The 23,029-nt window shown below is 44.4% G+C and overlaps 1 protein-coding gene across 2 annotated transcripts in view; it reads left to right on the top strand.

The window, feature by feature from the left end:
* Window positions 1-2,170: 2,170 nt before the first annotated feature.
* arid1ab (AT rich interactive domain 1Ab (SWI-like)) overlaps window positions 2,171-23,029 on the top strand; it is a 44,603-nt gene continuing 23,744 nt past the window's right edge. For both annotated transcript variants that reach the window (XM_010873609.5, XM_010873608.5), the window contains exons 1-4: window positions 2,171-3,342; window positions 19,729-19,944; window positions 20,589-21,314; window positions 21,589-21,705. In XM_010873609.5, the coding sequence (XP_010871911.3) occupies window positions 2,440-3,342; window positions 19,729-19,944; window positions 20,589-21,314; window positions 21,589-21,705 (1,962 nt within the window). In that variant the 5' untranslated portion in view covers window positions 2,171-2,439. The remainder of the gene's footprint in view (window positions 3,343-19,728; window positions 19,945-20,588; window positions 21,315-21,588; window positions 21,706-23,029) is intronic.

The following is a 23,029-nucleotide window of genomic DNA, read 5'->3' as shown; positions in this document are numbered from 1 at the left end:
TCCCAGACTGGATCCCTGGGGATGAAAAAAAACTTCTCAATGATCCATCATCAATTAACTTCCTCAAGACTGACAGTTTTACCTTTGCATGGTGAGGTCAAAAAAGAGACAGAAAAAATGCATACAAAAATGTCTCTCTGTCTATTTATACAATTGAGCTTTATTACACAGACTGAAAAAATAAACTATGAATGGCTCAGCAAGACCTCTGAGTGAACTTGTTAATTCACTTTTTAAGGAACTACACAATAATTTTGGCCAGTGTTGTTGCACTCAGAATATTGTGGTTTTTAAGCTTTTACATTTTCATTGTGATTGAATTTTGAGTATGTGTCCTTTATTTCACTCCAGTATACGTGGTTGGAAATATGCACTGCCAAACTTTTAAACTATAAGGAGTTGTCTTACTAATGCCTTCATAACACTTGATAAATGCAAGTCCATACCAAAAGGTTGTACAAGTTCCATCCAATGCAGAACCAAACCAGGCTTGTTTGAGAGTTTGGCTTTGGATCTTTGTTGAAAATATTTTGATGTAGCAAAATGTTTTATAGAGACTCAATACATGAAATAACAGTTACTGAAATGACTTTTATCTTAGGCTTATATTACGTCATTTTATTATAAGGTATTTATGTTAAAGCATACACATTTCTGTTTGATTGTTGTGAGCTTATATATATTGCTAACAGCAAAACATGCATTTTTGTAAATTACAATACAACTTATCAAATTCTATAGTATACAGACATAATAGGTTTATAACCAAGTGAAACAATGCATTATAATATGTGGGAGGGTGTAAAAAAGTAAAGGGGGGTAAAAACAAGACAAGGCCCCCCTTATAATAAACACCAAGTTTATGCTAAAGAGAAAGATAGAAAGACCCCAACCCCCTTCTCTTCTGTCTCTCTCTATATATATTCTAGCAGCACACAGCAACACTCCTCCCTCCTTTAGCCAATATAGTCAGGGAGGCTGTTGACCCAAACCCTCAATACTCCCTCCCTCCCTTTAAGCATTTACAGACTGTCTGTCCTTCCTCCCTTAATGCACATTTCAAATATAAAAAAACCCCAACTAAACACAACTTCAACTAAGGGGATCCCTTTTCCATACTGGTGAGTAGTGTGAGCCTGGCTGCTATAGCCCGTCTCCAAAATGCCCTGCATTGTAGAGGAGAAAAAAGGCTGTGCTGAGCTGTGTGCTGTACTGGCTACGCCGCCCATCCCCCACGTTCTGATAGCAAAGTTCTGCTGCTTTTGCAAGCAGAGAGAGGCTGCTGCTAGGAGAGAACGCGAGGCAGGCAGAGAGAATGAGGAGAGGGGGTGGGGAGGAAGAGAGAGAGCAGCAGAGTGAGTGTGTGTGTGTGTGTTTGTGGGGGGTGTTTTCATTTGATTATTTACTTCATGCTTTCTTGAAATCTCCTTTGATTCATCCAATGAAACCACACACAGATTTGTATTTTTCTATATAGATATAGAATTTTATGTAGGATTTTTTCAGTGGCCTACACGTTTTTTCTCTCTTCGTTTCTCTTTTTTCTCTTCACTTCCTGCTCTGTGACTGGTTCAGTCCATCCCCCATCCTTCTTCCTTTTCTATCCATCTCTCTCTCTCTTACACACACAGACACACACACAGGGTGTAATTTCATGATTTCCTCTACACAGATCAAGCCCTCTGGTTCTGCTAGTTCTCCTATTCTCTTATAGCACATGGCAGGAGTCAGTCCCAATCCTAATACACTTTGATTAAATTAATCCTTTATTGATGTAATATGTAATTATAAACATACATTTAAATTGTGTATACAATTATACAAAGTTTCATAGTAATCAGTAAGTGTACAAAACACTGAATAAAATGTAAAAATGAAATGCATTCTAACTATACAGACATTTTATTAATTCACAGAATAAAGCTCTGAGAATAACCTATAGGTTATAATGGTCCATAAAACAGCAGCAATGTAAAATGTTATTAATAGGACAAAGTCACATTACTTATGAAGTTATACCGAAGTGAACTAAACCTTCTAATTAAACAAAAATACATGCTCTATACTTGATGTAGCCCAGTCCGCCTCCCTATCCAGTCGGAAATCCGCCCCGTGTTTTGGGTTCATCTGAACGCTTCAGTAAAATGGCTGTGTCTCGCGGAGCCTCGTGCTGGTTTGGTCGGTTTCTTGCTCGTACTCTCGTTCTGTAACAGAAGCTCCCCCACATTTTTTTGTCGGTTAATTTAATTCCCTGGATCCGTATTTATATTCTTCCAGTACCGTTTCAGTCGAATCGGAGACGGGAGTGGATGCCGGATTCGGTCCGGAGGTAGGGGGAATGATCCGGGACACGGGTACACTGTTTTAAATAATTGTATTTATGTTCAATACTATTGAGAGAGCTCGATTGTGAGTGACTCGCTGGGAGAGAGGGATATCATGGCCGCGCAGGTCGCTAGCGTCGCCACTCTCAATACTAGCCCGCCATCCGAACTTAAAAAGCCGGATAGGGACCCACAGGAAGAGTCGGTACCGGGAGACAAACAAAATGAAAATAAGGAACCGGGGTCTGACAACGGATCTCCGGGCCAGAAGGATCTGCAGGACGGGGCCGAGGTTGGAAATGTAGGGGGAGGAGGGGAACCTGACATGAAGAACGGGAACGGGAATTCGTCCAGGGTGAATAATAATAACAACCAGAATGATACCGGGGGACCGGAGGGGCATAACCATCCCGGGATTGGCCATCACCACCCGGGCCCCTTCCCTCCACCTCCTTACGGTTACAACCAGCACTACAGCCGGGGCCCTTTTCATCAACATGGCGGACAACAAAGCCCTGGCATGGCAGCGGGACCGGCAGTGCAGCCAGGCAACATGATGGACCCATACCCGCCCAACTCACACGACCATGGCTTCTCTAACCATTTTAACAATTACAGCCCTTTCCCCAACCGGACTTCTTATCAGGGCCAAGGATACGCTATGAATTCCCCGCGTAATAACCAGCCCCCGGCGGCTGGGGGGCAGCCAGGCAAGCAACAGCCAGCAGGCGGAACTACAGCTATGGCTGCCTCGTACAATAATCCGAGGTATAACATGGGAAACCCGCAGCCCACATCTACCCCTACTTTAAATCAACTTCTAACGTCTCCCAGCTCCACGAGGAACTACCAGAACTACCCCCAAGGAGACTATAGTAACCAGGAAGGGGCAAGTAAGGGAGCAGTAGATGTGGCCGGCAGTCAGTATGGTGGGGGCCATCCGGGTTGGCAACAAAGGACCCACCATCCGCCTCCTATGAGCCCGGGAAACACGGGACAACCTCTGAACAGAAACCAGGTAAACTTTTCTCTCAGTACTGGTCTACTTTGAACAAGTTAGTCAGCAGACAGCTCTGTGTTATAGTATTGGAGGGCTGCATATTGCAATGGACCAGCCATTGTCTATCTAGCTAGCTCTCTAAAATGGCTGCCTCTCTGTTTTCTCCCTTACACCCCCTCCTATAAGAGCATTTAAACTGAGAAACAAGCCATGTTTGTACAAAAATATCAATCCCACTGTGCTCCATGGAAAGATGAGAAGTTCTACTGGTTTGGGGAATAGGGGACATGAGTTTGAGAAGAGATATTGCGAGGCTAAAGGTGATTTACTTAGTAAAGATTGTGCTGCTTCAGTTCCAAGTCTGTGTTAAGCGCAATGACAGTTATTTCTCCAACTAACAAATCCAAGCAAAATGTGCTTTAGAGACTTGTTTTGTCGACCCAGTGCATTTCTCGTATACTCTGACAGCGATTTTAATAGCAAGATGTAAATGATAACGACGACGTTCAATTATATTGGGATAGTTCGTTATAAGCAAGTGCTGCGGACTGTATCTAATGGTTAACGTCTGTCGATAAAAACGCATGTGGTCGATGTTTGTAAATGTTGCAAATAACTATCCCTCAGTTGCGACATTGTTGTCGCGAGGTTGTTGCATTGTATACTCTTCTAATGATTATTTTGATTGTTACGTTGTAGCCAACGACAGAGAGACGTTCTGTTTTGCCCGGAGTTGTCTTTCTACCGCCAGTAAACACTGTCAGTGATTTGAGTTAGAGCAGATTGCTTTGCTTTGGGATTTGAATTATGGAGGTAAAATCCTTCTGTCAAAGCCAGGAGACAGTTGGTCTTAGGTTGACATGCTAGCTGAGATCTGATTGGCTCCCCATTCGTTGCTCCTGGCCATTTATAATTGCATATAATGTAATGCTGCAGAAATCACCCTGATCAGCTCGTGCTTTCTGAAAATGTCAAGATAACATTACTAATAGTATTCACACACTTCTGTTTAATGGATTATGTCGCATGACATTTTTAAATTATATTCAAATAAAAATATTTACATATTCTGGTCTGCATGCTGCTGTCTACACATTTCAGCTGTAATACTGTTGTTTGTATTAGGTGTCCATTTGGGCAAAGTAAAACAACAGTACCGTGCAGCGTATACTTTATGGATGATTTTACTGAATACATGATGTTGTGTAAGTTCCTCTGCAGTAATTTGCATAATGACTGTATTGCCTGCAAAAAAAATAAAAAAAATAGTACAGTTAAGGTATTTGTTTAGTGTGGATCTAGGTAAAATCTCAGCTGTATCCTACATGCAAAAGTGGGTTTAGGTACAACTTCAGAGACACTGGAGAAATGGCAGAACTCTGCTGCTGACTGTGGAACAGCAGAGGGAGTAGGTGTGGCTGTGTTCTCCACTTTAGAAATAGGCATACTTCTTCCTAGCTGATCTCATTGTCTCAAGTCAGATAGAGCGTCTTCCACCTGCACTGATCGCTCTTTTACCCCCCCCCCCCCCGAAGGATAATAGGATAGTTTAAAAGTAAAGCTCCCGAACCATGCTGTTGTAACATTTCAGAATATTGCCTCGTTGACGTTTTCTGACAAACCTTCATTTGAAGTTTGAGTTAATCGAAGCTTTAACCACAATAAGTTGGTCAATAATCGGGATAAGCTTTTGGAATGGATGTCTTATTTGTACCATTTTACTTCTACAAAGGATTTCTGTTCTTTACCACTGGTGTTTTTGAAAAATAGACCTTATTAACAAAAGCTAGCTAAAATCTTTTTAGCTGAGCCAGTTACACTTATAACGAATAACATGTCGCTAACACACGTTGCTGAATACTTGCAGCGCTAGTCTGCCAACTACCATTATTACGCATAATCTTTTTATGTTCATGAGTCAGCTGACACTTTCATATTATTGCTTAAGACATAATGATCTCTGTGAACATGTGGGCGTGGTCGGGTGCGTAAATGTGTGGCAATTTTGTCAAGAACCTTTGTGTTGTAACAAAATTTGGTTAACAGGCTTCAAACACTTAAGACTCAATACACTGTTAAGATGCGATAGCAAAATGTTGGCATTCTTATAATCAAACGTGTTTTGTTTTTTTTTATCTTTGGGACTGACCGAGAAAGTGACCCCCGAAAAAACCTGGCACTTTTACTAGAGTTTGGTGGATGATGCTTCATGTCACAGAGATGTGGTATTTTCAAAGTGGCGTGGATTGGCCAAGGGAGGCGGTGCTTCATTCACGGGAGGCAATGTGTTTCCTCTGGCCTTATGTACATATGATGTTGTTCTTTGGTAGTGCCCCTTACACGCACTTATGTTCCTACAGTTATTACATTAGAAGGGAAACGTGCGTGCCTCTCCTCACCCTTCTTGATGCCTTCTTAATACCCTTCTTCTAGGCTATGGTTCTCAAGTGCCACTGATTGTGGTCGCATGCAAGAAAATGCTTTGGTGTGAAACCTGGAAATTCAATCTTGGAGCGCAGTGCACGAAAATGAATTATGTAAAATAACGAATTCATTTCTTTCTGGAAGGGCAGCGGTTCAGATTCTGACCCATGCTGTGGCAGTACATGTGCTCCCAAGGCCGTGGCTTCAAACCAAGGTTGTCCTTCTCCCAAACTCAAACTGTTTTCATGTCGGACAACATTTCACACAGAATAGGAGTTATCGTTCCAGTTTTGGTGTTTCCAATAGTTCAGCCAAGTGTTTTCATCATAGCCTCGTATTAAGACCTTGTGTTTAACTGGTTTGTGGCTATCTCAAGTCAAATTGCACTATTTAAAACTTGCTGGTACTTTGAAATTCGGTTTGGCTCTACTTTGTTGTTAAGATCACCAGTGTTATCTATGATGCATTCATTGGTGACATGCGTATGCTGCTCTTTTATAAAGGTGCTATCTTTTTTTTGTCTTTTAATAGGATTTTGGACACTACTGTCTTTCTGAGCTCTTTGGCTGTGTTGTTGGTGGAATCTTTATGTGAATAGGTGTCTGGTTGTGGATGGGTAAATTGTTCTTTCTCTGCTCTGTCCAATGCTCTTTTTGGATCGAGTTCCAATTTATTGCTTACCACCTCATCCTTGTTGCTGTTAAAGGGGGAATTGATAGATTGATTAGTGGATTTGTTGATTGATGCAGAAACTGAATGCTTGATTGTGCGTCGGAGGAGGTCACTTTGAGGAAAAGCTGAAGCTGTACAATCTCACCTTATGTCTGTGGGCAAATTGGTCTTTTGGGATTGAAACCTAGCTTAACTGTTGACTGTGACATCCACTGACAAACCCAGGACCTTTCTTGCAGAGGAAAACAATTGCCATGCTAAAATCAAATGAGGTTAGTATCTAGTAGTAGGACACCATTTATTTTGTGTAGATGAAATCCCCCAAAATCATTTAGGTTGCTTTCACATACATTGAGGGCTATAGGTTGAAACAGAGTTAGGCCTGATTGTTACTGTGTAGTTTTGTTGTTGTTGTTGCTTCAGTTGGATTCAGATATCCAACTGTTTAAACATACATTAATGCCAGTCATTACTTTATTTGAGGAAAAATGCATCCCTGTCTATGTCTATCTTGGAGCATTCTTTCCTGTGTTGCAGACTGTATTTTTGCATGCAGTGCAGCATGGAATGAATGGAATCAGCCTTTATCAGTAACCGACTTGCATTTTTTAGTGTGTCTTTCTGCAGGGTTCACACTAGATTAAGAAAAACCTTACCCGAGTTTGGAAAACCGCTTAACTCTTTTGGTGTGGAACCACAGAAATGGATATGCTTGTGAACCATAGTACATTTGGCTAGAGGACTGTTTATAGTTTTTGTTTTGTGTGAGAGGCCTTGACATTTTGACCAAAGTCCGAGTGAAGTCTGTCTCACTATATATACTAGAGCTAGTCTTGTCATGCTGCCTGGTGGTGACTCTGACTTTTAGGCCTGGTTTGTATGTGGCACGTATTCTTTTTAAATGCGTTATGTGTGATTATGGATTCCACTGCGCTGAGTATTATCTTGTCCTGTGTAGCCAGTTCACTGGATGGGTGTTTTCTCTGTCTCTGGATAGTTGTGTTATGGCTCTGTCTCTCTCTTGCTGAGTAATGATTTACACACCATGCAGCCAAGAAGGCATGCTGCCTCATGGTCGTGTGTGTGCATGAGTGCCTGCGCGTGCGCGCGCCCTGTTTGACAGGTTGTGTGTGAGGGGGATGAGTGTCAGTGATGCCTGAGGGAGGGAGGGGGGGGGTGGGTTTGTGAATGATCTTTTGCTGCCTGTGACAGTGGCGCGTTTGTGCGTGCCTGGCGCGGCGCGTTTGTGCGTGCCTGGCGCGGCGCGTTTGTGCGTGCCTGGCGCGGCGCGTTTGTGCGTGCCTGGCGCGGCGCGTTTGTGCGTGCCTGGCGCGGCGCGTTTGTGCGTGCCTGGCGCGGCGCGTTTGTGCGTGCCTGGCGCGGCGCGTTTGTGCGTGCCTGGCGCGGCGCGTTTGTGCGTGCCTGGCGCGGCGCGTTTGTGCGTGCCTGGCGCGGCGCGTTTGTGCGTGCCTGGCGCGGCGCGTTTGTGCGTGGCGGAAGCCTCAGAAGGATCCTTTCTGTGACCTGTTCGGCGCTCCACCGGGTCACTACCCACACGTCTCTTCTCATCAGTCCACTTCTCCTGTTTTTTTCCCCTTTTTCTTTCATCCTTAAGTCATTCCCTCACCACTACCTGTTTGTATGTGGAACAGGATTGTGGGATTTTGTTGTTTCATGGGACAAGGGCCCAATTTGCCTTAACACCAAGGCCATTAACCCAAACAACCAATGAAGTTGATTCCAACTCGGGAAAAGCGTACGCGTGCGTGTGTTGTTCGGCTGACCCCATTCAGTCGCCTAGGTGATTTTGTTGGTAGACTGCTTGTCGAATACTTTTATTACATTCCTTTTTTTTTGTCGAGCTGTCACATGGCCACGCAGCGCCTGTCTGATTCCACCCAGTCTCAGTTGACTACTCCATTGCAGAACTCTTGGCTGGCTTTGTACTCACATGGTGGCGGAAGCCTGGTTAGATGGCTTAGTCCATTTACTCCAAAAAGATATGTGCTACTCATTGTAGGTGGTTATCTTATGTAAGACCAATGGTGTGACAATAATACCATTTTTTTTACATTTTTTTTATAATATATTTTCCGAATTGGTATTGTAATGAAGCCTACCGTATTGCCAAACACCCCCTTTCATGTATCAGCTTTTTATTTTAGCAGATTGCACATTAACTTTTGAGGTCTGGGAATATTCTAAACTGTGCTGCTTATTAAAGCCAATGTACAGTCTTAATATATATATTTTTTTAAATCATCACTATGTGAAATGTTGAATTTTATGAACAATAATAAATATTTTGTATTTATTTATTATTCTTAGCTGTGTTTGGTTCTTAATGTTCAGTCTGATACTGTAAGCCATAAAATTTAATGATATTTGCACACATGTCACTGGTTTGCTGAAAGGAGGGTCTAGAGCCCCACCCCCTTTTAAGGGGTCTGCAGTGCCACAGTTTGGTTGGCATGTTCGCTAATACGAGGGCCTGTTTCATACTACCCTGTGCAACTGGGGCTTTATTGACACCATCCCAAATTGTATTTCTGTTCCCTGACAAAAATGAAATAAAACTGCAAAAAAACGCATAATTGAAATGATCCCATCCGCTAAAGCAATATTTATTTTCAGCATGCTGCTAGCATTGTCTAGGGTGGTGCGCCTGTTTGATTATCAGATAAGAGGAGCTACTGGACTTGCTTGTGCACAATCCATAAACTTTACCTCATTGTTCCAATTTTACCTGCTGCTTTGCAAACATAAACCAAGTTAAAACATTTAGATTTATTGGTTTAAAATAGCTGTAGTATTGGAAAGCTACATCACCACACATTCCTCATTGGCTAGAATTGCAATGAAAGAAATAGATTTGATAAAAGGACTGTTTAAATTTTCACAAATAACATTTTACAGACCACGTTTTTTGTATTTTGAAGAAAAATACAACCGAGTAACAGAATGTAATATAATTTCATACAGTAAGTATGCCTAATTAAAAACAAAAGACTCTCCCTACATGTTTGATATTTTTTTTAAGTAGCTCTCATACAAGAAAAGGGAAAACCTTTGAAAACACGTGTATAGTAGTATGATTTCATCTTTATTACTGGCTGTTATTGTAGTGTGCCTAGATATTTCAGGTCCTATCACATGTGCTCCAGGTAAAATCTGCCAAGTTAGATGAATGGTCTTTGGTTTATTACATTCAATTGAGTCCAGATTTTTAGGCTAAAGGTATTATCATCACTTTCACATGTTAAGGTTATTCCAGTCTCGTCATTTGGTATTATCAATGAAAACGTTTTTTTCCCCAATTTTCTTTAAAAATATTTTATTGGAATTGTTGCATTATTACTGGGTTTATCAGAATGGGTTTCTCTCCATAAGTTGTGTGCTCCGTTGTCTGAAAGGTAATGGTTTGGTCAAGTCGGGTAGTATGTGTTTTAAATAAACTGGACATACCTCGGTAATTTGACCAGCTTCAGGTAAATTCAGTGGTCACAAGCCATGTTTTTTGGGAGGGGCGTTCGATGGCATGGTTGTCAATGCAGCCTGCACATTCAAAGCCTTGTTGAAGCCGTGCTAGTGTTCGTTCTGCTAGATGAAGCCCCCAAGATGGTTTGGAGGTCCATGTTAGCGTGGAATAGGCTACATGCTAGAAATTAGGACATTTCCATTCCCAATTCAGAAGAGAATTCCTCTCGACTCCCCATGTTAGGATAGAATGTTAAACTTGGGCTATTGCTCAAGATCGGGTTGGAATCTAACAGTAATTAAAATAGCTTTTGAGATGCACTAGATTAGCATAATAATATGCTTCTCTCCTAGCTAGCATGGCTTTGCAGACTTCATTTACATGATGTGTCGTGTGTTTTATGGAGAAAAAGGTTAACCTTTAAATGTGTGACTGCAGAGTGGGAATGGCTGTTCAGCTGTTGATTCTCGGGGGTTAGGTAGATCGATGTTACACAACCTCACAGCGCTTAATACACGACACTGTTTGAGGCTCAAGCTGACTAGGTTTTGTGCCATTGCCTTCATGAGGAATGGAAAAGTAGACTTGTCTGGGTCTTTTTACAATTCGTTTGAGTTTACAATCGTTTGGCAGCTTTGAGCAAACTGTACAGTCAGTGCCAAGGCAAGGTGCCTGTGTAAGACTTTGGCGCACAGCTGGGAAACCGGTTGGTTTGATTTTACCTCTCCGCTCAGGCTCCACTATCGTGTAGGTGTGTCTGCTGTCCCGCTATCTCCTACCGTGCGTTAACCTCTCCGCGACCCTGGGATTTGCATAGCTCAGGATTAACTGTTGCTCAGAGAATTGTGTAACTGTTGCTTTGTACTGGATGTGCATATTCACCAATCCAACGGTTCTAATCTCCCTCTTTTGAATCGTTCCTACTGACAGAGGTGTTCAACCGCTTCAGGTCGTGGAGACTGCGGTGATTGGCATCAGTCAGGCGCTCTGTGACTTAGTGTTACAGTGGGTTAGCGGCCCAGTCAGATCCTTAAGCGCCAGGTCCCCATCCCTGTCTCTGTCCATGCCTGCCAGCCGCAGGCTTTGTTCAGATAGGTGTTGCTGGCTTGGTTTTGCCAGGTGTTACTGGCGTGGACATGGCGGTATAGTGACTGAGTGACACACTTATCGTGTGAGGTCAGGGCGGATGGCGGTAAGGTTAAATAGCCGGCATCTGAAGGACAGTCGCTTGAGATGGATAGAGGAGATCATGTGACGTGGCCGTGTGGCTAGGATGTCGTTGGGTTGTCTTCTCTCATTGGCTGATGTCTAGAGCAGGCCCTTTAGGGGTTCTCTTTGTGGCTATCCTAATGGTTCGTATGGCCTGTTGAGCTTACAGGTCCAATATATGTTTTCATGATATCCACACTGATGTCAAAATAGCACTTAACTGGTTTGTTTCACTGGTTGCACACATGTTATGTAAAATGAGATAATACCTTAAAACACGTCTGTTAAACTAACTCTATTGCGAAACAGGAACTAGGAAGCCCACAAAAGTACATGCTCTTTGTATGGGTCCAATGCAACAGTAAGTTAATTTTAATTATTGACAAGTGACCAGATTTTATAATACAATGTGTTTGTGCCTGAAAATGCCTGGAATTACAGCCTGTTCAGGTGGTGTATAAAACACTTTTCAGGCATTTTGCAAGACAGGATGGAGGGGAGAGTTAAATGAGGTTTTTTTGAATGGAACACATGCTGAAGTGATGTGTACTAGAAGCAGCAGCTAGGGGCACTGTACCCCCCCACATCATGGGGATGAAACTCTTAGCCTATCTATTTATACTTCCAGAGTTGATTTCATTGGAAGTGACCAATGATTCTTCTTCTGGGTAGAAGGGTGGGCTCTAGAGGACCATGGAAATAAACAATTGTCCTTATATTTATTTCTTGGTCTCTTAGCCAATCAGGCCTATGGATGTCAATGTTGTCATGTGGATAGTGTCAGGTTGACTATATATCTATATATCTATATCTGTACTATATATATATTTATTTATTTATTTATTTATTTATTTATTTATTGTACAGGCCAAAAGTTTGGACTCTCATTCAATGCGTTTTCTTTATTTTCATGGCAATTTACATTCTAGATTCTCACTGAAAGCATCAAAACTATGAAGGAACACATGGAATTATGTCCTTAACAAAAAAAGTTTGAAATAACTGGAAACATGTCTCATATTTTAGATTCCTCAAAGTAGCCACCCTTTGCTTTTTTGATAGCGCTGCAAACCCTTGGTCTTCTCTCAATGAGCTTCATGAGGTAGTCACCTGAAATGGTTTTCACTTCACCGTGCCTTATCGTTAATTAGTGGAATTTTTCCCTTATTAATGGGGTTGGGACCATCAGTTGTGTTGTGCAGACGTCAGGTTGATACACAGCTGACAGCCCTATTGGACAACTGTTAGAATTCATATTATGGCAAGAACCAATCAGCTAAGTAAACAGAAACGAGTGGCCATCATTACTATCATCATTACTACAAATGAAGGTCAGTCAGTCCGGAAAATTGCGAGAACTTTGAATGTGTCCCCAAGTGCTGTCGCAAAAACCATCAAGCGCTACAAAGCAACTGGCTCACACGAGGACCGCCCCCGGAAAGGAAGACCAAGAGTCACCTCTGCTGCTGAGGATAAGTTTGTCTGAGTCACCAGCATCAGAAATCGCAGGTTAACAGTAGCTCAGATTAGAGACCAACTGAACGCCACACAGAGTTCTAGCAGAAGACACGTCTCTAGAACAACTGTTAAGAGGAGACTGCGCAAATCAGGCCTTCATGGTCAAGTAGCTGCTAGGAAACCACTGCTAAGGAGAGGCAACAAGCAGAAGAGATGTTTGGGCCAAGAAACACAAGGAATGGACATTAGACCAGTGGAAATCTGTGCTTTGGTCTGATGAGTCCAAATTTGAGAGCTTTGGTTCCAACCGCCGTGTCTTTGTGCGACGCAGACAAGGTAAATGGATGGATTCTACATGCCTGGTTCCCACCGTGAAGCATGGAGGAGGAGGTGTGATAGTGTGGGGGTGCTTTGCAGGTGACACTGTTGGGGATTTATTCAAAATTGAAGGCATACTGAACCAGCATGGCTACCACAGCATCCTGCAGCGACATGCCATCCCATCCGGTTTGCTTTTAGTTGGACCATCATTTATTTTCCAACAGGACAATGACCCCAAACACACCTCCAAGCTTGTGTAAGGGCTATTTGACCAAGAAGGAGAGTGGAGTGCTGCGCCAGATGACCTGGCCTCCACAGTCACCGGACCTGAACCCAATCGAGATGGTTTAGGGTGAGTTGGACCGCAGAGTGAAGGCAAAAAGGCCAACAAGTGCTAAGCATCTCTGGGAACTCCTTCAAGACTGTTGGAAAACCATTTCAGGTGACTACCTCTTGAAGCTCATCAAGAGAATGCCAAGAGTGTGCAAAGCAGTAATCAGAGCAAAGGGTGGCTACTTTGAAGAAACTAGAATATAAGACATGTTTTCAGTTATTTCACACTTTAAGTACATAATACATAATGTGTTCATTCATAGTTTTGATGCCTTCAGTGAGAATCTACAATGTAAATAGTCAATAGGAAATGCATTGAATGAGAAGGTGTGTCCAAACATTTGTCCTGTACTGTATATACGTATATCTCGCCCTATATCATATATCAGTACATATATCATGTACTCTATTGAAGATTTAAACAGTATATATTGATATGTCATTGGAAAGAGCAAATATTTATTTTTGTTGCTGAATGGGAAGTGGGAAATCTGCGTGTTTGTTGTGTAAGGTGGTGCCCTGTCGTCTGGCCGCGTCGCTGTCTTGTGTCAGGGCATCCATTCGTTCTGCTCCCAACAGGACCTGGAAGTACTTTAAGGAGCACATTGGGGAAATACTGCATTTGCAGAATCATATCCCATCTGGCATAACAGCAGTGTTTCACATTCAGGTGTGTTGTCCTGTGTAGTCCAGGCCTGAGTGCAGCTTAAAGTGCCTCTTTGTCTTTGCTATATTTAAGTCTGAAAACACAGAACTCTGTTTGTTTTCTACATTTTCATCTTCTTGTCCTGTAAATCTGAAGACATCTTGCCATGGTCTGGTAAAACGTCCTGGTTGTGTAGTCATATAGCAGTTGTATGTTAGTTCCTCAGGATCTCGCTGACCAAAGAGTAAGTAGGAGATGTTTGTTTTTGCATTTTATTCTAGAGTCACCTAGCAGATTTGAGCTTTAACCGCTGTGGCAGCTTAGCTGATATCGTTGGAAGAAAGGAAACTTGAGTAATTGGCTAATCAGACTCATCAGTTTAGCTTTAGTTTTATTTACATTCACTCATTAAAAGGTATGATGGTTGTGGAAAACTCCACCCAGACAAACGACCCCACCAGACCTATTTACTTTCAATCGTCACTGGGTAATTGATTAATTCAATGGGGAAACCTATGTTCATTGTATTTCTTAGCAGTCGCCACATATTTTCCAGATAAGTTTAAGTTGCAGTGATAGTCAGTAGATTATCTAGACATACTGCTGAAGAACACTATTCTGCGAGCATGTTTCTCTCTAAATACTCACTGCTTTAGGCCCATTCAGTAGGTTTACATATCACTTATTAGGTTTGTTTCAAAGAAATAAAATGTTCATGACGTTTGACTAACAACTAACCAGTAAGTTATGGGGCCAAAGTGACAGCGACAGCCCTGTCTAAGGGAGGTTGTGCTCGTGTGTGCGTGCTGAGGTCTTTACAACAGAACAGTAGTCTGCAGGTCCAGGGACATGTGGTGGATTAAATTAGCAAGACTTGTTTATCATCTGTCCCCAGTCCATCTGTTTGAGTCCAGCCCGTTGGTCTCCGCCACTCAACACGAGCCGATAGCATCATCCGTCCCTCCCCAGTTCTGCACCCCGCCGCACAGCCCCGGCCAGGAGACTGTACGCCACACTCCACTGTTTCTGCCAAGACTGCTCTGGATTTCCCCTATGCAGATTAGCCATGTGCTAATTACATTTATTGTGTGTGTGTGTGTGTGTGTGTCTGTGTGTGTGTGGGTGTGTGTGTGTAAAAACCATTGTTTTTACCTTCTTTCTCAGTTAGCTTCAAATGGTAAACAGTTGTGCCTACAGGCAAATAAAGAACATGCCTCTGCAAATTTAAATTTACTTAGGGAATGTTCTTAACCCTTAATAAATTACTATGATAGGAAAGTTGTGGGATATAGTAATTGTATTCTAAAGTTCATTCTGAAAGTAAACATGTCATCGGTAATGTTATTCGACCACTCAGCAGGTGCTGTAAGGTCGACTTACATAACAATCCTTGACCTCCATCCAGGAGAATCAAGAAGAGTTGTGTGTGAAAAGCAAAACTCTCACTCTTGCTTGACCCTCTTGGAGACAGTGCATGTGTGGGTAATAAAGAAGACTAGTACAAGAAAAGCCTGCTAGTTAACTGATCAGGGAAAGAATATTATGGGGATGTGATATTTGTGGTATAACCTACAAAGAGATGGATTGCTTTTTGCTGGACCGCATAAGCGGAGCCGGCCAAGATGAACGAATGTCTCTTACTGACTGACTCTTATTAAATAGCATGGTGGTCAGAGATGCGGACCTGCAACCAATAGGTCCCGTTTTAGAGCCTCATCACAGTCAAAACAAATAATGCGTTAGGATTTGTTCAGGATAGACAAAAAATTCACTGGCTACAACCTTCGGTAGCTACATTATAGGAAGCCTAAAATAAAACAGTTTGCGGTTATATTGCGACTATTTCTTGTGCAGCCCAAGCCATCTTTTTAACTAACAAAACACATACAAAGAAATGTGCTAAAAATACTGCCACGCCACACACGTCATTTATTTAGTGTCCATGTGGACTAGCATGTGTAGGAAAACGCTCAACGTTCCAAAAGAACACTGGAGCTGCATAAAAAAACAACGGCTTTTAAAGTCCCCGTGCAGTGCATTTTATCTAGGCAATGCATTAGCTGTCCTTTGTCCTATACCTGTGGAATCGAACGTGTCTTGGAGGACGATATTGGCAAAGACCTTTTCGGTGTTTGTTTTCCTCCAACACTCTCTAAACCAAGATCTACCCATTGAACCATTTCTGTAACATTTGTTCTACTTCACAGACAATTTTTTTTTTGGTTCCTTGATATTGATTTCTCAGCTTTGAATCTGACTAGACCTACATTTGCCACATCGATCAAAGAATGGCAAGCATATTTTTGCTGTGCATTTTTAGTGTGATGTTTATTAACTACTGTATCTGCATATGTTACTGGATGGATATACATGCCTTAGAGCGGTTGTATTGTTTTAATAGTAGTTGATGACCAGTTTTCGTTAGACTGCTGAACCACCCTAGGCCACAGTTACTGAGATTTTTGGTCGCATGTTCTACTTGAACTAGCCAGCTTATTGTTTAGGTGATTCATATTTAAATGAGTTAGCATGAGATTCCCCCATCATTGGTGTAATATGTTTCAGTCATTATTTTATGGAGCATAAGTCCTTAATAATGCCTGCCCCATGATTGTGTTTAACTTGTGGGAGGGACAAGTAATTCATCATTAACCTTCATCAATGTAGCAGCTACTGTAATTTTTCATACTAATTTGAACTGGTTTCATCTAAACGTTCTCTAAATTGAAAATCCATGATTTACATGGTTCAGGACCTATAATTTACCGTAAAACTTCTTTGAATAGCACTTCTTTGAAAAGTGTTTATTTGCTTCAATCATTGAAAACAATACAGGCTTATTAGAGACAGGCTTTTAGTTGACTGGGGAATCCATTTCCTTAATGCATCAAGCTCTGGCTCAATACACTGTTGAAAAGACCATTGTACTCTTTATTGTGGCTGGTGTGACTGGTCTAAACATTGGAAAAACAATTTCATCACAGATTTTGCCTGACTTTGTCTAATCAAATGTTCACAGTTTATTTATTTATTTTTACCACAAAGGGGAACATTTGGCATAAGCAGGCCATTTTCTGTTCTCTCTTTTCATGTAGCTGGTGTGTCAGTGGGTATTTGTACATAACTGGTTTTGATATTTGTTGGTAAAAAAATTTCTCACATTTGTATCTTGTACCCTGCCTATTTGGCTGGTAAGTATAGACATTGTACTAGCGAAGGCTAATATCTACCAGTTGGCTGATTTTGATTGGTCGGTAACCTGTGACTGAAACTTGCGAAATGACTGTCAGCATTCCATTACTTGGTGCTGAACTCATCCAAACAACTCCAGGCTTCTTCTAGATTGATTGCCTAATGCTGTGAACTTGCAGATTAGAGAATTTATTGCCATGCACTCATTCTCGTGAAGAATGTACGGTCAGTTCTGCCACTTTTGCGCTCTCTAAGTCCCACACTGATGATAAATTGTTAACTTTCAACCGTATTGGTTTGAATGTTATGCCTTGTTGCACGTTGCAAAGGGATCCAATTGAAATCATTAAATTTACCTTGTGACATCGGTCAAGCATTTTTCATTGGAAAGTATATTGTATGGAATAGTCATATGGCAAAGCTTTTTAGTTCGGCTGACGCGCTCCCTCCAGTTTTTCTCCATCCCAGCGGTGCTAGCGCCCCCACTGTCAGGCGCAGCAGGTCAAACTGCTCCCGGTCAACACGAAGGTACCCGCTAAACTCCACTTCAAATGCTATATGCTAGCTGTGAATCTGGCTAAGTGATATAACTCGCACCTGATTAGTAAAATCGTAATGTTATGACATGCGTCCTGATACTAATGTGATTTCAATGTCTTTAAAAAAAAATTTGATTGTGAGAAAAAATAAATACAGTTTTTTGCCAGTGATAGGTTTTGGGACGAGGTTCCAGTTTGCAGCTGGTTGTTTGTTGAAGTGGATGGACCTCTCGGTCCATTTATCGGCTGCAATCACATGCCACTCTTATTTTGCCTGCTTAATCAATGATTGGTTGCAATGTGGGTGTTTTTAAGCTGGAGCAGATTTCAGATGCATGTCATATTACCAGAATGCTACATTAACCCAGTGCTTGTTACGGTAATTTATAAAAAAAATATAAAAAATTTGCCTAGATGTCATGGTATACTAATAAAATGATAATTAATGACCAATTTAATAAACACATCCAAATTACTGAACATGCTAGTCTGTTGTGGGCGTGTCCAGAATCACATGGCCCTGGTCCTCTTATTTAGCCTTGGTACGAAGAGGCTTGAGGTTAGCTGCCTCTACACATGCATTTAGACAGACAAGGTTAAAAGTTCATGAGAGGTTACAGGAGAATACTGGCTTTGAGTGGGGTCCTGTAATGACCATGGGGGAGTGTAGTAACACACACACACACACACACACACGCACACTGTGAACCTGGGATAGCCCTGGAAGAATGAATGAGCGAGAGTCCTGCCCTCAGGGAGACTGGGCTGGCTGGCCCCCTCACTCCACCGCTATGGGACCAGTACCCCCTCCACCCACCCCGCCACTGTCATTCATATGGTGCCAAGACTAAGATATTAAAGCAGAAAGAGAACAGAGAAGAGGAGTCAGTGTTTGGCCTAGGTTCAAAGACCATGCAGCTGGGACCAGTTACATTTTAGGCACACTGCCCCTTCTCCCCTTCTGGTCTGGGCTATAAATAAACCCCACTGGTTGTCTTCCTAACCAGGACTTCAGCTATGGTTTGCGATGGAAAAACATGACAAATTAATGACCGTGGGAAGCGCTAAATAGACTGTGTGTGTTTTGTCTGTGTTCTGCCTGTTGGTTGTGTTCTGGGGTCCTAAAATCTTGAGGTGCTGTGTGATACTTCAAAGCGTCTAGTCTCTGTGCTCTCTGAGAGAGCTTGTGGCTGACCGCCTGTGGTGTACATGCAAAGGTGCATCCTGGCTCCGATGTATCAGAGAACTGTAGCTTTAGTGGAACAGAACTGTCTGTCCGCCGGTTGATGGGGTGGGGATATTTCCCTGTCCTGGGCTATTAGGCCACTCTGTTTCTTTATGTCTCAGAAGACCACCCCAGGTGGGACCTTTTCTCAATTCACTTAAAGCCAGCCGAGCCTGTAAAACAACCATGCAAACACACCCCGCCCGAGCCAGTCGTTCACAGGAAATCTGGGAACTCTGCTGCAGCCTCTAAAAGTCAGCCAGGCTACCCCTGCATAGACCTGTGCACCCCCCCCCTTCCCTTTCCATCCGGTCTGGCTATAGAGGGCAGGTTGACGCCGGCATGGTCGTGTGGCTACCCCCTAGTCAGACCTACCCAGGTCAGGCCCGTGTTCTCCACTGACGTCTCTGGCTATGAGGTGGGCTTGCCTCCAGCCACCGCAGACAGACGGACACGTCCGTTTCCTCCAGATTATTTTCTTAGCAACCCTAACCCTCCCCAACATCCCTCGACGTCAGAACAGAACGTTTCCTCCCGCGGGCACTCGGATCTCCTGGACAGTGAAGGGGGGAGGATAGACTGGGCTCATTCATTCATTCATGGCCAAGTTTTTCTTTTTTCCTCTTAGTGGGAAACTAATCCTGCCAGACTGTTTTGTTAGCATTCTTTCGCTAGCCTATGCCCCCACAGGTTTCGCTTTTCCCACCGGAGGAATTGCTTAATTATTGGTCTCGGCCGTGACATCATGCAGTTCTTTTCCGCCCCGACTTGTGCACGATTCCGTACAGGCTCGCGCTTTAGCGAGTGTAGATCCAGATAATTTTCTTCCAGTGCTACGGTAAGAAGTAGAATGCATGTCTGTCTTCAGTTTTTCATGTGTGTCCTCTCTCTCTTTCTTACCCTCCAGCCTCCCATGGACCAGGTAGGGAAGATGCGAGGACAGGGCTATGGTGGGGCCAACCCCTACACCCAACCGCAGCCGGGCCAGGGCGCCCCTCCAGGGGCCCAACAGGGGGCCTCGTACCCAGGCCAGGGCTACGGTCCCCCTGGGCCTCAGAGGTACCCAATGGGCATGCAGGGACGCTCCCCCGCTGGCATGGCCGCCATGCAGTACGGACAACAGGTTGGTGCCCCCCATCTCACACCTCTCTTTGCCTTTCTCCCCAACCTTTTCTCAGATGCTCTCATTCGGTCAGGTGTTTCTGTTGGGGGAGAGTGAGAGTGAGACGGAGACGGCGTGAGCATGCGACTGGTCTCCTTTGGTGAACTGAATTGCTTCTTTTCTCAGAGGCCTGTAGTGTTTCTGGTGTCAGGTCCATTGTGCTGCCTAGCGCCACAGGTCCGTTGGCCGTTCTGGAACCCTGTTGAGAAGACCGGTCTGGTTTCATTGTTGCCACTCACACACAACAGCCACTTCAGGTGGTTGTGATGCGTGTCTTTTCTTTGAATCCTTGAGATGGTAGTGGGCCTTCTATAGGCTTGGCTTTTGATAAAAAAAACATTCTTTCACCTCATACTTGACAGCAATGTCGGCTAGTCTTCAAAGTGGTTAACTGAAAGGAATAAAAGGCAATTGTGCTGTATTGACGAACTCTGTATAGAAAAGCCCAGTTAATGTTGGATTTGTTTGATCTTATTAAGAAGCATTCATTTCCTTGTTAACTGTTAGCTGTTAACATTTTCTTGTCCACTGATATAGAGTTAAATGACCGTGTGTGAGGTTATGCGCCACTAAACTGGACTACATTTGCGATCTGTCCTCTGTAGATGGCCGGCTATGGTCAGCAGGGTCCAGGGGGCTACGGGCAACAGAGCCAGGGCTACTACAGCCAGCAGCAGTCCCCCTACCCCCAGCAGTCCCAGACCACCCCCGGAGCCCAGGCCCCCTACCCACAACAGGCCCACACTTCCCAGGGCCAGCCTGGGGCCCCTGTCCCCTACCCCCAGGGCCAAGGGCCTCCGCAGGGTGGTCCCCCCCAGGCTCAACCCTACAACCAGGGCTCACAGTCCCAGCCAGGCCACCCGCCCTACAACCAGGCCCCAGCCCCGCCGCAGCAGCCAGGCCCCCAGCAAGGCCAGCCAGGGCCCCAGGGTCCGGGCCCCCAGCCCGGCTACACTCAGCCAACGGGACCTCCAGGCCCAGGGCAGGGTCCACAGCCTCCGCAACAGCAGCCCCCTTCACAGCAGCAAGGACCCCCCCAACAACAGCAGCAGCAGCAAGAGAGGGTAGCCCCTCCCCAGGCCCAGGCGCCCCCAGGCCACCAGCCTCCTCCGGGCCACCAACAACCCCCGGGTCACCAGCCCCCTCCAGGCCACCAGCCGCCCCCCAGCCATGGAGGTCAACAGCCACCCCCAGGCCATCATCCCTCCCCAGGCCACGGTGGTCCTCCACAGCAGCAGATTCAGTCTCAACAGGGCCAGCCCTCGCCCTACTCCCAGACCCCGCCCCTGCAGCAGCAGTCACCCTTCCAGCGCTTTCCGCCGCCGCCGCAGGTAAGTCGCCGCCTTGCTTCCGATGTTTGTTCCTATGTCCCGCCCTGCGCTTGGCCCTCTGACCTGGTGTCTTTGCAGGTGTGCCCATGGCCAAACTAAAGTTTTGGTTGGCTAAACCGAAATGGACGACCTTCATTTTATTCACTAGCAAATTGCTGGAACAGTCCCTCCTTTTTCTGGTTTGTTTCGCGGGGTTGCGTGTTCATCCTGTGAAACGCAGCGCCCCCCCCCCCCCCCCCCGCTGACTCACCGTCTCTCCTCCTGCTCTCCTCAGGAGCTGTCCCAGGACTCGTTCAGCTCCCAGTCCAGCGCGCCCCCTTCCAACCAGCCCATGACATCAAACAAGAGTGGGACGGAGGACAGCCTGCAGGGACGGCCGTCTAGCTTACCGGTGAGCCGTGGCGACGCACGCGTTACCTGTCTGTCACTCAGCGCGGCCGCACGTACACATAGAATGACACTAAGCACTACAACAAACCCCAGCGTCCCCAGCTGTCCGCTCAGCTGTCATCTCTGGCCGGGACCTTATTTTAGCCCATTCCACTCTCCTGGACTGCCTGTCATGTTGACCTTGACTGTTTACATAGTAATCAGCTGGAACTCACACACACCGCTCTTTTCTGGGTTAACAGTTATTCTGACGTGATGGTTCCCTTGGCGCTCCGCAGGGAGTAGAGGTGAATCAGGTTTCTGACAGGAGAGGACAAGAGCGAGAGCAAGGCTTGTTTGCAGAGCTTGGGTACACACAACTACAGACGGCTGAAAGGCCACGTTTACTGACGCATGATGAAACATTGTAAGACGAGTAACTATTCATGAGTAAAAACAGAAATGCGTGTTTTATTTTCCGTGTGGATTATTTTTTTTTAAATACTTTTTTTTATTCAGCATGGTACATTTTTGTTTGACCCCTTTTTTTAATTATCAAATGCTCGGTTCTTGTCCTAAGTTGGTAATGATTAGATTCCAGAAGGGCTTTGAACTTTGTGAGCGGGTAACATTCCAGTAGCTGTCGTTCAGGCCCTATCTGGTTGTTTATAGGTCAGGCAGAACAACAGAGAGAAGCGCATTCAAGGACGGAGAAATAAGATTGTTAATGAGAGCGCTCCAGTGAGGTGGGCATTCCGGAGAAATGGGAAGAGATGTCAGTCGGGATGCCCTCAGGATGTCATGCTACCATTTATTTATTTATACATCTTCCCCGGGCTCAGCGATTGGCCAAGGAAGTGTTTTTTTTTTTTTTTTTTTTTTTTTTTTTAACTTGGGGATTCCCCCATCGGCTCTGCGGGATTGGCTGCTAGAGCCATTAATCTGGCAGAGGATTGGTCGTGCAGATTCCTCACTGCCAGACCTCCTCTTCACCCCCACCCGCGGAGAGCACATGACACAGGGTGCAGATTAGTCCCGCCAACTCTGGCCATGCCGCCTTCTGGCCACACACACACACTCTGAAGCAGGTAAAAAGCACCTCAGAACAGAACAGAGTGAGAACACTGGCAGCCTTATGTGTAATAAAGCCAGTATTGTCTTAGCCAATGCCAACAGATGGCCTCACTGGAACTCTGGTGGTTTATCATTGTGAAGTCAAGGAGCTGGCTTTAGGATGGTTAAGACCGGCTGCTTCTAACAAGAAGTTTATTGGCCACTCTTCACACAGTGTGTACGCAGTATTATGATGGACATTACTTGGCCTATCTTTAACAGGACAGGGCAGG

This window comes from Esox lucius, chromosome 10 (genome assembly GCF_011004845.1).
Source record: "Esox lucius isolate fEsoLuc1 chromosome 10, fEsoLuc1.pri, whole genome shotgun sequence".
In the NCBI taxonomy this organism is placed as follows: domain Eukaryota; kingdom Metazoa; phylum Chordata; class Actinopteri; order Esociformes; family Esocidae; genus Esox; species Esox lucius.
Note: the sequence above shows the minus strand (reverse complement) of the source record. Positions and strands in the feature narration are given on the sequence as shown.